Consider the following 20,245-nt stretch of genomic DNA (forward strand, 5'->3'; position numbering starts at 1 on the left):
GGTTTATAGATGAGGAAGAAGAAAGGTTTTGATGGAGAAGATGAGAGTTGGTCTTTTAGTTTTGTGATAGGGTTTTTTTTTGTTTTTGAATTTTTAGTATTGCACATTTGGAATTTTTTATTTTTTTTAACAAGTAAGGGTATTATAGTATTTATACATTGAAAATTTTAATTTGGTCTTGCACAAGTGGAATTAGTCTTGCATATAGCCGCAGCCTTAATTTTATCTTGCATGAAATCTCCATTTACGTTAATAGTTAACACAGTGAACTCTAGAGGGAATTTTATGCAAGTATTTTATAACATAGGAGGATTTGGTGCATGGTTTCGCAACACAAGGGAATCTATGCAAAATTAATTTATTCATTTAAAATTCAAATTATTTTCTTAAATTAAGTTGAATATATCTATTAATTTAAAATTTGAAAACTAAAACAATAATATTGGAAGTTGGAACGTCTCAAATTATTTATGTTTTTTTCACATATAATTAATCCAGAATAAATTATAAAAATACATAATAATTCTAATAAAATAATTATATATTTCAAAAAAATAATTGTTTTAACTACGTTAATAAATTATATCATATAAAAATTGATTTAAAAAAAACATTCACCACACCTATTGAATTTCTATTTTTCATATTGTAACTGAAAAGATGTGTCCAACTTAATTTAAAAAATTAATATGAACTTTAAACGAATAAATTAAGTTTGCATAAAATACCCTGTGTTTTTTTTTTTCTTGCGTAAAACCCCTTGTGTATCATTTTACCGTATAGAAAATGGTGAGGAAATTGATTTCGTGGAAAAATATTTCTTTACTTTTGTTTGGCAGTTAGAAATGATCCCATATGCTTGGACATATTACAGGTTCACTTGTGCTCTGTTTCTTCTATGATGTATGTGAGTACAATCTTGTTGTCTTGCTTGGAGCTAAATATTTTTTCCTTGTTGCCAAATAATTATGTCACTGTGTCAGTGTTTTCTTGAATTTGTTCTCTTACACTAATGTTTTTTCGTAGAGCCAAACACAAGCTCACCGATAAATAACCAGGCAGCAGCATCGCTTCGGAGCAACCAACAAGGAAAGGGACAATTACTATCGAAACATCTTTAACAAGAATTTCTGTGAATTTTATCGAGCGAGATTAATTTTATCTTCCCTCAATAATCTGGTTGTAGACGAAGAGGGCACAATACAATGCAAGAAAGGGAAAAAGAAAATCATACCTCAAACTCAATTTATGAAACACAATATAATTTAGGTTCTTGATATCACAACTTCTAATGAATGGTACCAAACACAAGCATACGTAATAGTAATACACGAATACTTAATCACCGCAATAACATCATCCCCTGACCTTATAATATCGAAACACTACATTAGTAATACCAAACATAAAACCAAATAAATAGGGATGCAAATTAAACTTTTCGGCCATAACTCAACCTGAGGTTTTTCTGAGCTTCTTCCACTTAAGGTAGAAATACACATAAACTTTGTTCCACATCTCTTCCATAAACTCAAAATAGGCTTCCCTCCACGACTTCTTGAAAATCAGCGTTGTGCAGAAAATTGAAAGTCCGACAGCATATCCTAAAGACACAAACACATATAGCCACTCTATCTTTGATGAAGACCTATCACCACTTTCATGATTATCCTCTCTGTTCTTTGGTCCATCAGAGCTGCTGCAATTGCTTGTCAATGGAGGCCCACAAAGATCATCATTCCCAATAAAGCTCGAAGCATTGAATCCTCGGATCTGAGTGCTTTCTGGTATTCTCCCTATTAAGTGATTGTAAGACACATTCAGATAATTCAAACTTGACATACCTCCAAAGCTATTTGGCATTTCACCGGACAAAGAGTTTCTAGAGAGATCGAGAGATTCCAATTGCCTTATGTCTCCAATGCTTTGTGGGATCAATCCAGCGAAGTGATTCCCTGACAGATTGAGTGACCTCAACTCTACTAGACTCGTCAGCTCCTCTGGGATACCTCCCGACAAATTGTTGTTGGAAAGATCAATGTTTGTAACCAATGCAAGAGTGTTGTCGTACTTTAATTCACTTCCTTTTGTTACGACTGATGCGCTGTCCCTAAAGAGCCATATATAAGTTTCCATGCGTTGAGACAAACTTCTTTTTGTAGCCATTGCAGTGAAGTTGTCCACACACCTAGGTATTATTCCAGAAAACCTGTTGTCCGAAAGATCCAATATTTGGAGAGAGTTTAGGTGACATATATCTAAAGATATTTCACCGCTCAACTTGTTTGAGCGCAAAATAAGAAACTTCAAATCGGCTATGCCTGTTCCCATCCATGATGGTATACTTCCATAGAGGTCATTATTGCCAAGGTCGATCTTCATCAGTAACGTGCAATTACGCAATGAAAATGGTAAACGGCCAAATATTTTGTTGTTGTTTAGATTCAAAGACCTCAATCCTTTAAGAAAACCAATTGAGTTTGGAATATTTCCAGACAAGAAGTTATTGCCTAGATTCAAGTATGTGAGCGATGACCATCTCATCCAGCAATCTGGTATTTCTCCAGATAACTGATTCCCCCCAAGATGAAGAAAATCTGTTGAGTAGGTTTCATTCATTTCGCAGAGAAAGTGAGATAAACCTCCCGAAAATGAGTTATTGGAGAGATCTATCTCGCTCACATCAGCTGATACTTGAGGCAATGAACCAGTGAATCTGTTGGAGCTCAGATATATGTACCTTGTGTCACTTATAAGATTGGGAATGTTGTCGTGGAGTTGATTATGAGAGAGGTCCAAATAAAAGATCTTCCAAATCCAGCTAGGAACAATGCCGGAGATTCCAGTACTAGATAGATCAAGGTTGTTGAGATTGAGCTTCTCGATCCATGTGGGAATCTGACCTCCTTCGCCCAAGTCCCACGAACCCAGTGCAAGTAAGTAAATTTTTTCAAAGGGTGGAACCCAATCTGGGCTTACATTCAATGTCAAGTGGTTGCCAGAGGCAGAAAATTGCTCTAATTTTGTGAGATTGGCAAAATGAATTTCACTCACAACCCCTTCCAACTTGTTATCTTCAATACTAAGATATTTTAAGTTCAAAAGTTGCCCGAAACTCTCCGGAAGATTTCCTATCAGATTGTTATCATCCAGGTATAAACTTTCTAAGGGAGGGAGCTTTCCTGTATTGATTGGTATTGACAAATTGTTAGAGTCAAGACCAATGCTTTTATGACTCTTAAATTCTCCAAATTGAGCGGGTAAATGGCCGGAGAGTTGATTCCTCGCCAGATTTAGGTATTCCAAAGATCCTAAAAAGCAATCTGACATATTTCCAAACCAATCCGAAATTTCTCCTTGGAAATTGTTACCAGACAAGTCCAATGACTGCATTTTGCAGAGGTTGGCAGTAATTCCTCTTGGGATTTCGCCAGAAAGATGATTCGTAGTTAAATCGAGGGTATTGAGAGAGGTTAGATTTGCTATGCCATTGGAGAGTGTACCTTGTAGGTAGTTGCCTCTCAAATTTAAAAACTCGAGATCTTTCAAAGAGTAGAGCCAATCTGGAATGGTGGAGTTGAAATTATTGAAAGAGAGATCGATGCGTTGGAGTTTGGTGCTGTTGGAAATATTTGGAATTGGACCATAAAAAGAGTAGCCCCTCAGAAGAAGATAAATGAGATTGCTGAGTCGAAAAATCCAACTCGGTATGGCAAAAGATCGAAACTTACCTTGATCAGAGATATCAAGAATGGCTAGAGAAGTAGTAATATTGTTATTCAAGGGGGCATTACTGAAATCAAGACTGCAATAAGTAAAACGAAGTTCGACCAGAGAAGGGAGAGTGTTGATGACCTGCTGCCAGCTGGATGCTCTGCTGAGGTTCACATTATTCATGTTGAGCTGCTCCAACCGAGATAGCCCCGACAACCATTCAAGTTTGTCCACATCCAGTCCACTTTCATAGTAGTAGTAATCCAAACGTAAAGTGCGTAAATTAGAAAGATTGCCAATACTATGGGGAATTGTCCCGTAAAACCCAGCATGAGATAAATCCAAATATTCCAAGGCTGTGAGTGAGCCAATGAAAGAAGGTATCGTTTCTTCAAAGGCGTTTTGGCTGAGGTTGAGATATGTGAGATGTTTCAAATTAAGCAAAGAAGGATTTATTTTGCCACGTAAGAAGCCTTCATGAAGACGGAGTTGATGAACATGGCCGCCACCGGTTATGTTGCTGCAAACAACGCGTTTCCAATTGCAACAGTTAACATCAGCAGAAACATTCCAGGTAGAGAGAATATTGGTTGGATCTTCCAAAGATTCTTTGAAGCTTAGGAGAGCTTCTTTTTCGATTTCTGGACACACAATATTAATACAATAGCTTAATAAGTTGAAGCAGGAAATGGTGAACAAAATAATGAGGAAAAACAAAGCTAATTTATTGTTTGGCCTCATTATTTGCAAGTAAATTTTCTTTAGCATATTAACATATGAAGAAAAGGATGTCAATTACATGGAGTTGTTTATTATTTATGAAAAAATAAGTGAATACGAGCTTTAAGAATTCAGCATAATTATTATATTTTATTGCTTTATGTTTATATGTTGAATTTTTATTTCCATTGTTTCTACGACTATAATTGTATCTTGGTCTTTTATTATTTCATTATAAATTTTAATTTTAATGTTAATACAGTCATTTTAAGAAAAATATAATATTTGATGATCTTTGTCCAACTTCGTTTTATTATTTTTATAAAGACTAAAACGACTTTTGTAGATTCCAGCATATATACTTTTGTTTGTAGTGATTAATTATTCGATCATGGCATCATTTTTCCACACTAAGAACACAAATAGCAATTTGATGCATTCATTCACTATTTGATCATCTTTTTCCAACGACTTAAAATTCAAAGTCTATCTCACTAGTCTATCACCAAAACACACGTTGTCTATTTATCCCATTATTTTTAAGGGTAAATTACATCCACCCTGCAATTTGCAGATTTTTTAAATTAACAATCTTTTGTAGGGGGTGAATGTAAAAAAATTACAAACTGCAATGGGCTGGATGTAATTTCTCAAAAATAAGGATTTTTTTTTTATAATTACACTTACCTTAGGGAGATGATTGTAATTTAACTTATTTTTAATTATCATTTATCAGTCATACATGAATGTTGAGAAGAACAATAGTGCACGAAGCACGTATATTCTCTCTCACCTTAAGGCTCTATTTGGTTCATGAATTTTGAAACGAGGAAAACAAAAGTGTAAAGGAAAATAAAAACAAAGAATTTAGAAATCCTTAATATGTTCGTTTTCTATAGAAAATGGTGATGAAATTGATTTCGCGGAAAACCATTTCTTTACTTTCATTTCCATCCGATAATCCTTTCAAGCCTTGCCAAGGCTAAATTGGAGACTAGTTGCTTTCATCCAAAATGTTGATGTATTTCGACATATTACAGCTTCACTTGTGCTCTGTTTCTAAGTAATTGCTCTTAATTTTATGGTTTGATTTTACTTTTCAGTCCTATTTTCATTCTATCTAATTACATAACAAATATTTCTCGGAAAGAAAAAAACATAGAAAACACTTGCACAAAACAAACATGTTTTAGCTCATTCAATCGCTAATAGAACACGTAAAATGTGAAAGAAAAAAGCAGTACAGTCAAAATCTTCGATAGTCTTTTTTCCTTTTTAACAAAATAAAATCTTACCTAGTTCAAGAAGCTAAATTTTACTGGTCTGATGAGGTGAGCTGTCTCAAATTGTACTTGGCCAATTCCTTGTACTTCTCCACAACTCCAATCAAGCATACCGTCTGAAAATCCAAATGCGTCAAACAAAAGAAATTAGTAGACGCTCAAACAAAAAGAAAAGAAATTCAGCATGTTCGAATTTTCGAAAGTTTCTTACCTTGACAACTTGAACCACTATATTAATATCAGGGTTGGCCAGGTCGACTTTGTGCGAAGACGGAACAGATTTTGCAACCGAGTCTATAACTTTCGTTCTATCAACACCAGTATTTGCACGAGCATCGTACAACACTGCAAACTGAAATTAAATAACAGGCTTAAACCAAAATTACTCAATCTGGTAACATATCAGGCTGGAGAAACATGTGCTCCTATTTATTTTTTTGAAACTTCAATTAAAAAACAAGTGTAATATTGAAAAAGTAATTTGATGTTTTTACCTTATGAGGGGTCTGCGCTTCTACAGGAAAATACTTGTCGATGACAGGTTTGATTGCTCGTGTTATTTCTTCATCTGATGTGTAGCATGACACTTCAACAGGAAGCACTCTTAACAGAAACCTAGTGTAACAATCACGCAGAATTATTTTGAGCCTTGTCAGAATAAATAAATGGAGTGATAAATGGGAAAAAAATAATGTGAGAAATAAATACCTTGATACATGCTTCTTGGTCGAAGCAAGAGAAGACATCATGTGTTGGACAATATCTTTTGGGCTGGGATCTCCATCTTTCTTGCGCATTTGTATAAAGACAACTCCGTTACAACCCGTGTCAAGTTTACCGAAACGCCTCTGCTCAAATAAAAGGGTGAAATGCTTTACCAAGATTGCATATAATATACATGACTAGAAAGGGAAAACAGGAAAGCCGATTTTTTTTAGCTTCAAAAGACTACATATGTTTTGTAAATGCAGAGATGTAACGATTTTACTCTTGTTAAGGCCTCGTTTGGTTGCAAATATAGGATTAGCCAAGATAATATTAAATAATCTAATGAAAACCAAATTGTTTTATTGGACCCCGAAAAGTCCAACAAAAAAGCTCCCTAAAAGGTATGAAGGCGTGATAAAATAATTTTTCCGGGTCAACCCGGGAAGTTATTAGGTTTACCAAGCATCAAACAAAGTCCAATTATTTAGTTAATCATGGCTAATTTCCCCATCCAAACAAGGCCTTAAAATAAGAATAAACAAATTACTAGCAGATCATCGTAATAATAATAATCCAACAGATATCATTGGGCTCACCTTGCTCTTATCTCCAAGTTCCGCTAGCTCGGCTTCGATTAACTTGTCAACAGATTGACCATCTGCCATTTTAGACAAGTTTCCACCATTCCTTGCATCTTCTTGAATGCATTGCCTCTTAACGGGTGGCTCCACAGTTTCAGTTTCTTGGTTTTCATTGCTCTCGAGTTTCTCCGTTTTTTCTTCAGTCTGTTTTTCAACAGATACATCATCTTTAATTTCAACTCCAGTCCCAGCATTTTCATCACCACCTGCTGAAATAACATCTGTGATTTTATCCTCCTTCGTCTGTACATCATTATTTCCATCTGCATTGTCATCGTCGTTGTCGCTGCTGGAAGAATCCGAGTCCGCGAATTTGATTACTTTATTCATGGGCTTCTTAGGCAGTTTCGATTGTCCAACTTTGGACTCTTTACCCTCCAAAAGCTCTTCGTAAAACTGCCGTACAGAGCAACGAACATAAGAAATAACCCCCATTACAAATTATTATCAACTGCCCGACATGAAATTAGCCCTAAACAATAAAATGATTAGTTCTAATTTCTAAAGACAAACGAAAAACCCTTAATAATTAAACAAATTGAGTAACTAGGTCAAGAAAAATAAGAATAGACATAATTCAATTGGGAAAGGGGGAATTAGAAAGACCTAGAAAGTTGTTGATTAGCTAGTGCCCAACCAAAGATTCGATTTTTAGAAAGAGAAAAAAAAGTACGTACAGATTCGATAACATTGATTGCTTCTTGTGCGGCTTGGTATTCCCTCCCACCATCGCACGTTATGAAGAAACCCTCCACTCCTGGGCGCAGAGGGTAACCGCCCTTTTTCACTGGTTTCTGAAATTTAAAAAAAAATACAAGGGGGAAAATCAGGAATTAATTAGCTGCAATTCCTCAAATATGAGAAAATAACACACACACACATAATGGAATTACATTGTGGGGAAGGTAATTCTTCCTCTTCTTGTTGTTTTTGTTGGAGTTGCCTGACTTGGATTTGTTATCAGTTGCCATTGAAATTCGAATAACTGCAGATGAACGAACAGTTGCAGAGAAGTGCTGCTGAGGTTTATTGAGAGTGGGGGAGTGGGGGGTTTGAGCTTATTTCGGGCTTTTGGGTTGCTTTATTCGATGGGCCGAAAGCCCATTGGGCTACTGCCACTCATGATTTAGGGTAAATTATGAAAAACTCTCTGAACTTAGGCTAAATTATAAAAAACACCCTTAGCTATCTGTAATTACCAAAATTTCCCTAAAGTTTGTTTTCGTCTTACACTAACCCCTTACAGTGTGACTTTTCACGGATTGTGTTTTATTCCAGCGAATAGACTTCACACAAATTTCAGATGTTTTCTTTTATTTATCACATATTTAACATAATGTATAATAGATGGTACACATTTTATGTTAAAAAAATCCTATCAACGGGGGTTATGTTATTATGGATAGATAGGATGTTTTTTTGTTATTTAACCTGAGTTTAGGGGGGGTGTTTTGTAATTTAGCCCATGATTTATCTAATAACCAAATAAGATTTAATTAATTTATTACTCAACAAAATATTATTGTGGTACTTTTTTATAGGGCGAATTGCACATCACCCCCTGTAAATTTCTAATTTCCGCATTTTACCCTCTCAAAAATTTTAAAAGTCAATGCCCCCTTCAAAATATCATTCATGTTGCACTTGCCCCAATAGCAAAACTCCAATGGATTATTCATCGGAATTGAGTATTTTTGTTGCACATTGCCCCTTTAAATATTATTTTTATTGCACGTCCCTTAAAAACATTATTTTTTTACACATTCCCCTTAAAATATTATTTTTATTGTACAATGCCCTAAAAAAGATGGCTTATGGGCAGAGTACAATCAATATAATATTTTGATGGGATATGCATTTTTATGGGGGGAAGTGCGAAAAATAGAAATTTATAGGGGGTGAATTGCATTTTGTCATTGTTTATATATTTAAAGGAAAATTATATTTTTCGCCCCTCATGTTTCACTAGATTCTACTTTTGGTCCCTGTTTTTTCAATGTAAATAAAATTCACCTCAAAAGTTTAATTTTAAACACTTCATCCACTCCGTCAATTCTCCGTTTACATCTAACGGAAAACACTATTTTGGGTCTAAAATTGAAATTAAAAATTATGTTAGGGCTGGAAAAAATTTAGAAATTCAAAGAAAAAAGAGAGAGATTCGGAACTCCACCCTGTTCTTTTCCTAGTAAAGTCGGATCTTTTTTTCTTCTCGCCGTCGACAGAAGTACAAGTAGCGGAGAAGCCCTCGCGCCGCCGTGCTCCCCGCCGCTCTCTCTTGCGCACACAACACACACTAACTCTCCCTCATCTCGTCCGCTGCTCCAACGATTGAAAAAAGAAATTGATTATTTTCACAATTTCTGATTGTTTTAAGATTAGAAAAAAAAAAAAAAAAATCCCGACGCCGGAATTATTTACAGGTTCAGGTAATGGATAAACAAATCGCGCTGGGCAACAACGATATAGATGATGTACGCTGGCTCTGTTCTCTAACCGAATCCGAACTCGTAAGTTGTTTTTTTTACAGATAAAATTTCTGTATTCTTTAATTCTGAAAACAATTATTTATTTGGGGGGGATTTTACTTTAATGAAAATAATGTAGATTGAATGGTGTTGGTTTCTGCTCAATCAGGATTTGCTGATGGGATTAAAACATATGGCGAACATGCGAGCCCAGAAAATCGGCCATGAATCTTTGGCAAAGAATTTCAACTTGCGGATGCTTCGAGAACTCAGTATGTTCTTCTCTTCAATTTTAATTTCATATGCCACAAATTTTTGGTTGTGATTTTTTCTCATGTTGAACGCGTATGCTGCGTGTATTTAGTTACCGTGGCAAACGAAAATTATAATCTTTTGGGTACATTTGTAGAAAAGGATTCGAATTTCGTTCGACTGTGTAGTGTTTGAAAGTGTCATTTGTCGGCAAAACAGAAACAATGACGTCCGGATTTTGGGTGCATTGCATAACATTGATAGTTGCCTTCGATTTGAAAATTTTACGTTGAATTATAAGGAGTGTAAATTGTCACGAACTAAATAATCTCTGTTGCCAAAGTTACGTTGGTAGTTCTTTTTATTATGCGCCGTTTCTTGATATCCATTTAGGTGGTGTTTGCAAAAGCTTATTTAAGTTGGTTTTAAGTGTTTATTTCTAGAAGTTAGGGTGTTTGCAAATACGCTGAAAAATCAACTTATATTGAAAAAGCATGTCCGTGGGTGCTTTTAAAATTACAGCTAAAAGCAGCTTATTTTAAGATAAGCAAAAGCAAAAGTTGATTTTGCAAACACCTAAAAAACAAATTATCAACCAAAAAAAAAAACCTTTTTGCAAGCATCACCTTAATTTGATATAACTAAGTCATGGAATTTTAGCGATTTCTGGTCAGTGGGATCGGTAATAGTATTAATTAGGGCAGGTGTTAAGTGTATAAGTACATGGTCTTAACATCTATGTGAATAATGCAATTCCGTGTCTGAAATCGCTATTTGTATATGGTGGAACTTTAAAAAACGATGACTACTTCGTAAATTCAAGTTGAACGGTCGATGCCCGTTTTTTCTAATAACTATGTGCTTGCATTTTGTTATCTATCTTGGTCGAGAAGTACTTTCCGTTTCTATTTGACTCACATTTTATCCGTCTTGTTATTTTTCGCTGATGCCTTGAATTTTTTTTTTCTTTTTTATTCTTCATGTTCGAAAAACTGCGATTTATGTTCAGCATATTCTCAGGTTTCATCTTTATGGAGCATTTGAAAGGGCAGCTAAAAGATGTACAAGAGGCTTCGGCCTTTGACTGCAACTTATCGAAGCAAAACGTCAGTGCTAGTTTTGCCAGTATGACCGTCGAAGATTTATATCCATACATTTGTTCCGATCAGAATAAGAGAATCGCAGAAATGTAAGTATCGATTTCTTTACATTCCTTTGCAAAAATGCCGTGCAGTATAATGTTTTGATCGTGTTCTTATCAGTTTTATTTGTGTGATAGGTTTTTCGAAGATATGCCTCCCTCCCAAAAGAAGAAAACCAACAACTGGTGATTCGGTTAGACTTGTCGGCTTTTGTACTTGCCCGTTGTGGTTTATTTCTCTAGTTTGTACATTTAGCTTACGAGATTGTACCCTTCAGTGGCATCAATCTGAATGAGTTTATATTAGTTGCTTGACATTCTGCTAACTCAACACTAGTCCAAATATACAATTTGACTCTAAGGCCTTGTTTGCTTCTCGAATTTAAGATTAGCCAAGATAGGATCATGCAATCTCACCGCGACAACTCAATATAAGAGTTATTTTGTTAGTAATTGCCGGTCGGCCTAAAAAATTTAGGGGGCAACTATTTTGAATACTAATTTTTGCTTAGTTGAATACTACCTAGTTGAAAACCACAATTGACTACATATTTATAAGTTTTTTCTTACTTTAAAACCAAAATAAAAAGAAAATTACAAAAACACCCTTTCATACAAAATATCAATTATATCAAATTTTATTAGAAATTACCTATTCAAAAACCAAATAAAAAAAAAAAGAAAAAAAATCCTTTGTTGTTAAAAAAAAAAAACCTCCACCATTTCTTCTCCTCTCCAACCCTGACCGCCGCCGCCGCCGCCGCCGCCGCCGACGCCGCCGCCGCCGAACGCCACCGTACGTGCTCGTAACTGCCGCGACAACCCAATTAAACCCTATCTTTTTCATCTTCTTAAATCCTCCAAAACATCTCCAAATTCAAAAAATCAAAACCTCACAAAACTTATAAAATGGAGTTATAAGACAATAATATGGTAGTATATGTGGAAAGAGAAGCCATTAAGGTAAGTATCGATGTCTTTTTTGAGCTTCGAAGTCGATTTTGAAGTTTTTTTTTTTGAAACCCGTCGGCAATTTTCGACACATACAGGTCGATTTTTGGTCAATTTTCGACACCAACGTGTCGAAAAAGAAAAAAAAAAAAAAAAAAAAAAAAAAAAAAAAACCAAATTTCGACACCTACCTGTCGAAATTTGGACAATTTTCGACAGGTAGGTGTCGAAAAACAAAAAAAAAAACAAAAAAAAAAAAAAAAAAAAAAAAAAAATTTTTTTTTTTTTTTTTTTTTTACCAACAGTATTTTTTCGACACATACCTGTCGAAATTTGGACAATTTTCGACAGGTAGGTGTCGAAATTTGGTTTTTTTTTTTTTTTTTTTTTTCTTTTTCGACACGTTGGTGTCGAAAATTGACCAAAAAATCGACCTGTATGTGTCGAAAATTGCCGACGGGTTTCAAAAAAAAAAAACTTCAAAATCGACTTCGAAGCTCAAAAAAGACATCGATACTTACCTTAATGTGTTCTCCTTTCATATATACTACCATATTATTGTCTTATAACTCAATTTTATACGTTTTGTGAGGTTTTAATTTCTTTAGTTTTGATATTTTTTAGAAGGGTTTGTTGTGAGATTTTTTAGAAGGGTTTGTTGTGAGGAAGATTTTTTAGAAGGGTTTTTGGGGAGGGAGAAGAAGGAGGTGGAGAAGGAGGGAAATGGTTTTTTGAGTTTTTGATTATTTGGTATTTAAGAAAGAAAAATAGTATTTGTAATATTTTTTTAGTTTTAATTTCATTAAGGGTATTAAAGTAATTTACAATTAATTATTTATTTTTTATTTTTTTGGTATTCAAGTAAGCAAAAGTTGGGATTTGAAATAGTGATCCCCAAAAATTTATTGTGTTAACCAAATATTAGACAAGACATAATTATTTAATCAATTGTGGCTTATTCCACCAACCAAACGAGGTTTAATAAGACTGTATAATCTTATATTGCCTAATCTGATCTTGGCACTTGACTACTAAACAAAAACTTAGTAATTTGTACCCAACGCCGACGATTATATAGCGTCGGTATAACGTTGATTGGAGTGTTTTGTTGTAAGAAGATCCGACGTATTGAAGAAATGTTCCAAGTGGCTAAGGCAATCCTAAGCAACCTGGCATTTTTGTAATTATTTTTTTCTTTACTAATTTTCCAATTGTAAAAAATTATAAATTCAAATCGAATCACAGTGGAATCCTTTCAATATCAATCTCTTATTTTTTAGTTATTTTTCAATCATACAACTCTAATTATACTTACATGTTTCTTTCTTTTTTATTTTTTTCCTTTAATTTTTTGTTTTATTAATTGCTTCAATTTTTTAATGATCAATTTCATTTTATAACAATTAAATTTATATAATCTTTTGTGAAGTGAATTTGTATTATCAGATTTGTATGAATATCACTAATTAGGTTTAGTAGAATAGTGTAATATATCATTTTATTATAATTGTTGTTGCCATGTATTTAAATAATTATTTTTCCACTTTTAAAATAATATCCCGTGCATTTAACGGGGAGAAATGCTAATAATAAATAAAATAAAAAAATAGGGTAAATTACAACCACCCCTGAAGTATGGTTCAAATTACGAAAAACCTCTTCATGTTTGGATAATTACAACTACCCATCAACTATGAATCCTTATGGCCGATGTCATATTCAACATAATCTTCTTGATTCCGTGGAATGTTCTCTGCATTGTCCTCATTTTGTGCAAAAATGCAGTTTCTGATGCACCACAATCTGATATATACAATCCAAAAAACACATCTTATGATCATCTTGCTTTCAAAATGTGGAGTTCGAATGGGATAAAACGGGTACAAAATTGAGAATGTTTCATATAATCTAGAAGATTCAACTAAATTTTGACATCGTAAATGTGGATGTGTAAGAAATTTATAGTTGAGGGGTGCATTTTTTTATAACTTGACCATACCTCAGGGGTTGTTGTAATTTACCCAAAAAAATAATTGTTTCCGAAGTGGCAAGGGTTAATATCAGAGATGTATCTTTTGACATACTAACTACTTCCCCCCAGCTTTAAAGCTGGATTGACAGTATAAGTTGGAACCTTGAACTTGCCCATAATATTTACCAGGAACCTGTCCCCATCTTCACCTGATATATATATATATATATATATATATATATATATATATATATATATATATATATATATATATATATATATATATATATATATATATATATATATATATTAGATATTGATGAGTGATCCTTAATGCATATTAGGAAATATAACCCTATCCATTGGTGTTGGTGTTGGGGTGCATGCATATGCTCCAAGAAATAGGCAAAAGAAAGAAATGGTCAAAAGGGGAGTCAACGAGAAATTAGAATGAGAAAGAAAAGTGATTTAGACAAAATTTGTGAGATCCCACATCGTTTTATCAACTTTAAGGCAGCATCTGCCCCATTCTAAGCTGTCTCCTAATTGATGCAATGTATCTTCTTGATTCTTCTCTCTATGTGGGCGCATTTTTTTTTAACTTTTTTTTTTAATTTTAATTAAAAATATATATATATTATTTATTTATTTATAGACCCCTTTTACAATCATTCATATCATGAATTGGCAACATCCTTGAGATTTAGTGTGTCAATTATTTTGTAGGCACCACCTTTGTAATTATTTATTGTCGACATGGATTTTTGCTAGTGCTAAATGTTGGAAGATTTGTTGTTTGGGATAAATAATATTATAATTAATTATCAAATGGTATGCACTAATTGTAGTGGCATGTGTAAGGTAGAAGTAATGAATAGTATGGAGGTTTTGAGCATGATAGAATGTCTTGACAATTAAGTAGTTGTAATAAACAAATTAAAAAACCAAGGTAAATTACGGCGACTTCCCTGAGGTAAGGTTAAATTATGAAGAAAAAAACTCTTTAAATTTGGGTAATTATAACCACCCTTCAACAATAAATATGTTTACACGTCCACTTTTGTGTGTGTCAAATTTAGTGCAATCTTATAGATTATGTAGAATATTCTCCAGTTTGTACTCGTTTTACCACATTCGAGCTCCATATTTTGAAATAAGATGATCATAAGGGCATCTCCGACCGGACACCATAACGCCATTTTTTCATCTAATTTAGGTGTTTTTAGCCTCCCACCCGAAATTCCTATATACCATTACACCTAAAATTATAGAGATTTGGTTTTAGCCTCCCACCGTGGTCAACCCCCATATCACCAAATACTCAAATCCTATTTTTCCACCAAATTTTTTGGTGAAGGAATTTTCATCTCCCACCGGTCCACCATTTTCCTATTTTTTCCACCAAATCCTATTTTTCCTACCAAATATAGAGGTGAAAATAGGATTTGGCGTAATTAACACCATTTTATTAAGTATCATATAAAATGACGATTTTAACTAATTGCACCCGATTACCAACTTATTAGCATATTTATCGTAAATAAATTGGTATTAATTATTAAATTAATTTTTAAAATATAAATACATTTGTTATTATTAACAAAACATTAATTTTAATAATATAAATATGCTTATTTTTTATTAATTTGTATATTTTGTTGGTATCAATGTTTATTAGGGTCCATTTGGATGGAGGGATTTGGGGAGGGATTTGATTTGGGGAATGGATTTGAAATGACTCCAATTTTGGAGTCATTTGAAATCCATCACTATTGCTCCAAAATCAACTAAAAAGGAGGGGTGGGGATTTGAAATCCATTTCCAAATCCCTCAATCCAAACAAGTCCCAGGGATTTGTTATTATGGATTTGAAATCCCTCCCCCAAATCCCTCCATCCAAATGCACCCTTAGTTCATTTCTTTACTTAACTAATACACTAATTGCTATTAATAAAATATAATAAGCAACAATAGAATGATTAACGAAACACACTTCAATTGATGAAATACAAGACGAGACATTTAAATTGAAATACATAGCTCATAAAATAACAAACAACATAACATGATAAACAATAACACAAATTATATAAATTTAAATCATCATGAACTGCTTATTTAAATTCTCATGTCGTACTTAATATATGATTTATGCAATAATTTATGAGATTATTATTTATATATGATTTTATTATATTTAAAATAATTTGAGTTCATGTTATTTCATGTTTAGACAGTTTTTCAAAATTGATAACATAATTTTTAAATCATATAGTTAAGAAAATTTATTGCTTAACATTGGATCTATAATTAATATTTAAGAAATAAAATATTATAAAATTACGATTAACATTATATTTATAGTTTTGGGGCGTATATGGTGAAATGCCATGGGAGACCAAACCAAATCGCATTTCCTATAAGTGGTGAAATGGTGAAATATTATTATTTTAATATTTGGTCTAAATTTTGGTGAAACCCATTGGAGACCAGAAACACCATTTTTCTACCAAAAATGGTGGATGAGTAAAATGGTGTGCTACCGGTAGGAGATGAACCCATTTTTTCACCACCATAAATGGGATTTGGTGAAAAAATGGTGAGACCGGTCGGAGATGCTCTAAGATGTATCTCTTGGCCTGTCAATATCAGATTGTGGTGCTTCTAAAACTGTATTTTTGCACAAAGTAAGTACAAACTAGAGAACATTCCACATAATTTGGAAAATTATGTTAAATTCGACACCATAAGGGCGGACATGTAAGAAAATTCATAATTGCGGTGATTGTTATAATTACTCAAACAAGAAGATGCTTTTAGTAATTTGAGATTAACTCAGGGGTGACCTGTAAATTACCCTTACAAAGTTATGTGTCATAGATAATTCAAAACAATCAAATTTTGTGTAGTGTTCATTGATTCATGCATATCTTTCACACACGACATTTAATATTGGTGATTCAAGTTGGATTAGAAAGATAACTTAAACAACTATAAATTATGTATTCTGAGTTTTGCAAAAAATCAGGCTCGAAAATAGTCAAGATCGCGTTCAAAGTCCCGACAACATTTATCACACCCTATTATTTAATCATTATCTATAGGGTAAATTACACCTACACCCCTGAGGTATGCTTAATAACTGTAAGGTCATTGTAGTATTGATAATTACACTCACCATCATAAAACATAGTTAGAAACTCTAATGAGAAAATACATTTACGTTATTCCGACAGAGTTCTAATGGACTATTAGTTTCAGGAAGTGGAGGACCAACAAAGAGCTATGTGTGATTTGAGAAATGTTGGGGGAACCATGTCACCCCCTAATTCTATGTTCTCTCCGCCACTAGCTAAATGTAATAGTCTCTTAGAACATTATCGGAATAACGTATCCAATGCATTATCCATAAATAATAACTATATTTCAGGGATGAGTGCAATTATCGATACCACGGGAACATTAAAGTTATTTAAGCATATTTCAGGCACGTTGGTAACTTAACCTTATCTATATATAATTCATGGTTACTAATCTATTCTTTTTGGCATCACATCAAATGTAATAAAGATATTTTTGCATATTTTAAGGTTTTCTTATTTATTCTTTTGCTAATGAGATATTACGTCTCTTTTGAAATTCAAAAGACACTAAAATCAGCAAAGCCAAGACGTCCCACTCAAGAAAAAAGACCCAGATAAAAAAAAAAAATATATATATATATATATATATATATATATATATGTTCTTGAAATAGAAACAAAGAAAATAATAATTGAGAAAGATGCAATCAAAATACTAATCAGACAACACTAAACAAGAGAGATAACATTAAAAAAAAAAAAAAATTGTCTATCACAAGTACATTATTTGGCTGCTGTCTGTCTGTTAACACATCTAATCATAAGTCTTAAACTAATTAATTAACAAATTAATATTGTAGATAATATTTTAATGTCGGCAGCCCACATCTCTGGAGTCTTTAATAATTCAGATTAAATCACAAGATTATACATTTCATTAACAAAAAAAAAATTCATTAATTTCCCACATGTGTGTGAATGGATACAATTAAATATAATATATTTCCTTTGGCACAAATTGAATTAAAAAAAAAAAGAGGGAAATTAACATTGGTAATTAATTAATCTGAATTCATCTGTGGTGTGGGAATTGAGGAAAACAGCCAAAAGTGAGGTCTAATGGAGCAAACTGATCAGCTGAAGAATATCCATTTTGAATCTTGAATGTTTCTAATGCCTTTTGTCTCTGCAAAATATTAAAAATAAAAAATATAAATAAATAAATAAGTAACCAATAATTATTTATATTTGTTTCTTGTTATATTTTTATATCTAATGTTACAAGAATTAAAAAAAAAAAAAAATCTTAAAAAAATCCGCTACCTGCATTGTCTCCAATGCATCTGCCTCGGAGTTGAAGTCGTAAAACGAGCTTGCCGTCGTTAGCTTCATCGAAAGAAACTGTCGAAAAACAAAACATAGTTAGAATAATTTTTGGTTAATTAATTAATTATTAATTAATATGGAATTTTTTTATTAAATAGAATAATTACTCACCTCTACTTGATTTTGCAAGGACTGGACATAATTAATGATCTCATCCAACATTACTGCCATTCCCATAGTCTGTTCATTTGTTTTTAACAAATATAAGTATGATAATTAATTAAACAAAAACAAAATCTGAAATAAATATTAATTAATTAATAATTAGTTAATTAATTACCTTGTAGCATCCTGGAACAATGTCTTGCAGACATTTTAACCTCTCATTGATTTTTTCTCTTCTGACCTAATAATACATGAAAACAAGTTATTGTTATTATTATTACATATTCATAAGGAAAATAAATAAATAAATAAATAATAAATAAATAAAAGAAAAGAATTAAAATTGAAAAATATACCCTTTCAGCTAAACTATGACTGTCAGTGGCTTGGCCTCTCTTAGCTCTAACATGAACAACTTCCATTCTCTTGATTTCATCTTTCTTTTCATTCCCTTTCATTTTCTTTCCTCTTTTTGTTGTACTCTGTTTACACATTACACAAAACACACTGTTAGAGAGAGAGAGAGAGAGAGACAGAGAGACAGAGAGATATATTCAGAGAGAGAGATATTCAGAGAGATATTGAGAGAGAGAGAGAGAGTAAGATATATATTGAGAGAGATTGAGAGAGAGAGAGAGAGAGAGAGAGAGAGAGAGTAAGATATATATTGAGAGAGAGAGAGAGAGAGGGGCTTACATTTTTCCTAGTGATGAAGCCACCATTATCAGAAGAGACTTGAGGTGAAGAGTTTGCGGTTCGAGGAGTGGTGGTGCCGGTTTCGACTGCTTTCCTCTTGTTGTTATAGTTGGAGATAGTTTGTTGAGGCAGGGGAGTGTTGATAGTATCCTGATCACCATGTAAGAACAAACCGGAAAAATTTTCCGATTTTACGGGCGATTCGTCATCATTTTCAGGTAGAGGAGGAGGGGGGAAGAATAGATTGTCAAATGCAAATCCAGGGTTTTGTTGTTGATGATGATGATGATGATTTGGAATTGGAATTGGAATTGGAATTGGATTAGTGTAAAACTGGTTTAGGATAAAATCAAAATTGGGATCAGCAGTACTAGTGTCTGATAAAGAGAATGAGTTCTTGAGATTTTCTAGACCTTGTAATAATAAGTACTGATCAGCCATTTTTTCTTTGTTTAACAAGTGATTGCTGTATGTATTATGTTTGTGTGTGTGTGTATATATATATGAGGCAAAAGTCAGTTCTTTTTAGCATTATTTTTTGAGTTTAGTTTATGGTTAAACTAATGGAGAAAATATTGATGTGTTTTAGTGTGCCACGTGGCAAGTTGGGGTTCGATGGTTGTGTTTAATGGTGGGTAGTATATACAGTGGGTGTATATCCAAATTATGGGGTCCATATATATACATATACATATATATATATATACTTAGTAGCCATGGGACCAGAACATATGATAGGGGGTATACAAGAGGATGATGAGTTTAATTATGGTTTGGGATGAAAGTCGAATGAAACGAATCGGAATTGATCTTTTCCGAAAAAGAATCTGACTTTTTTTCTAAGAAGTAGACAATGACTTTCGATTCCGAAAAAAATTGGAATTTGAAAATATGTTCCAAATTCAGAAAGTTCCGTAATTTTTTTGTTTTTTTTAGAAATCTTATCACATTTATAATATGTTGTGGAATTTTTGAAAATAAATAGGGGGGGGGGGGGGGGGGGGGGGGGGGATTTTAAAATAACTTTTACGATAAATTACCATCACCCCACAGGTAAGGTCAAATTACGAAAAAAATTCCTTTTGTTTGGGTAATTATAACCACCCCTCAACTATGAATCTTCTT

The 20,245-nt window shown here is 33.1% G+C and overlaps 4 protein-coding genes across 5 annotated transcripts; 1 reads left to right on the plus strand and 3 right to left on the minus strand.

Annotated features, from left to right (window-relative positions):
• Window positions 1-1,231: 1,231 nt before the first annotated feature.
• Window positions 1,232-4,455, minus strand: LOC105958668 (receptor-like protein EIX2). Its single transcript, XM_012982679.2, has one exon. It carries the CDS (start codon window positions 4,453-4,455, stop codon window positions 1,453-1,455), a length of 3,003 nt encoding a protein of 1,000 aa, XP_012838133.2. The 3' UTR covers window positions 1,232-1,452.
• LOC105958965 (THUMP domain-containing protein) lies at window positions 1,232-8,125 on the minus strand. Of its 2 annotated transcripts, XM_088813223.1 has the most exons (8): window positions 7,960-8,125; window positions 7,744-7,860; window positions 7,022-7,462; window positions 6,426-6,565; window positions 6,212-6,332; window positions 5,929-6,069; window positions 5,730-5,833; window positions 1,232-4,355 (listed from the first exon to the last, which is right to left on the minus strand). In XM_088813223.1, exons 1-7 carry the CDS (start codon window positions 8,035-8,037, stop codon window positions 5,750-5,752), a joined length of 1,122 nt encoding a protein of 373 aa, XP_088669349.1. In that variant the 5' UTR covers window positions 8,038-8,125; the 3' UTR covers window positions 1,232-4,355; window positions 5,730-5,749. The 2 variants fall into 2 exon arrangements, with proteins under 2 accessions (XP_088669349.1, XP_012838421.2); XM_012982967.2 differs by lacking the exon at window positions 1,232-4,355 and having other exon boundaries at window positions 5,573-5,833; window positions 7,960-8,123.
• A 1,053-nt stretch (window positions 8,126-9,178) lies between these two features.
• LOC105958838 (uncharacterized) lies at window positions 9,179-11,288 on the plus strand. The gene is made up of 4 exons (XM_012982840.2): window positions 9,179-9,576; window positions 9,704-9,806; window positions 10,807-10,975; window positions 11,066-11,288. The coding sequence occupies exons 1-4, from the start codon at window positions 9,499-9,501 to the stop codon at window positions 11,115-11,117; spliced, it is 402 nt and encodes a 133-aa protein (XP_012838294.1). The 5' UTR covers window positions 9,179-9,498; the 3' UTR covers window positions 11,118-11,288.
• A 6,485-nt stretch (window positions 11,289-17,773) lies between these two features.
• LOC105958669 (transcription factor BEE 1) lies at window positions 17,774-19,623 on the minus strand. Its single transcript, XM_012982680.2, has 6 exons — window positions 19,121-19,623; window positions 18,781-18,906; window positions 18,600-18,665; window positions 18,431-18,499; window positions 18,257-18,334; window positions 17,774-18,119 (listed from the first exon to the last, which is right to left on the minus strand). Exons 1-6 carry the CDS (start codon window positions 19,559-19,561, stop codon window positions 18,006-18,008), a joined length of 894 nt encoding a protein of 297 aa, XP_012838134.2. The 5' UTR covers window positions 19,562-19,623; the 3' UTR covers window positions 17,774-18,005.
• Between the last annotated feature and the right edge of the window lie 622 nt (window positions 19,624-20,245).

This window comes from Erythranthe guttata, chromosome 14 (genome assembly GCF_056151865.1).
Source record: "Erythranthe guttata isolate IM_541 chromosome 14, IM_541, whole genome shotgun sequence".
Taxonomy (NCBI): Eukaryota; Viridiplantae; Streptophyta; class Magnoliopsida; order Lamiales; family Phrymaceae; genus Erythranthe; species Erythranthe guttata.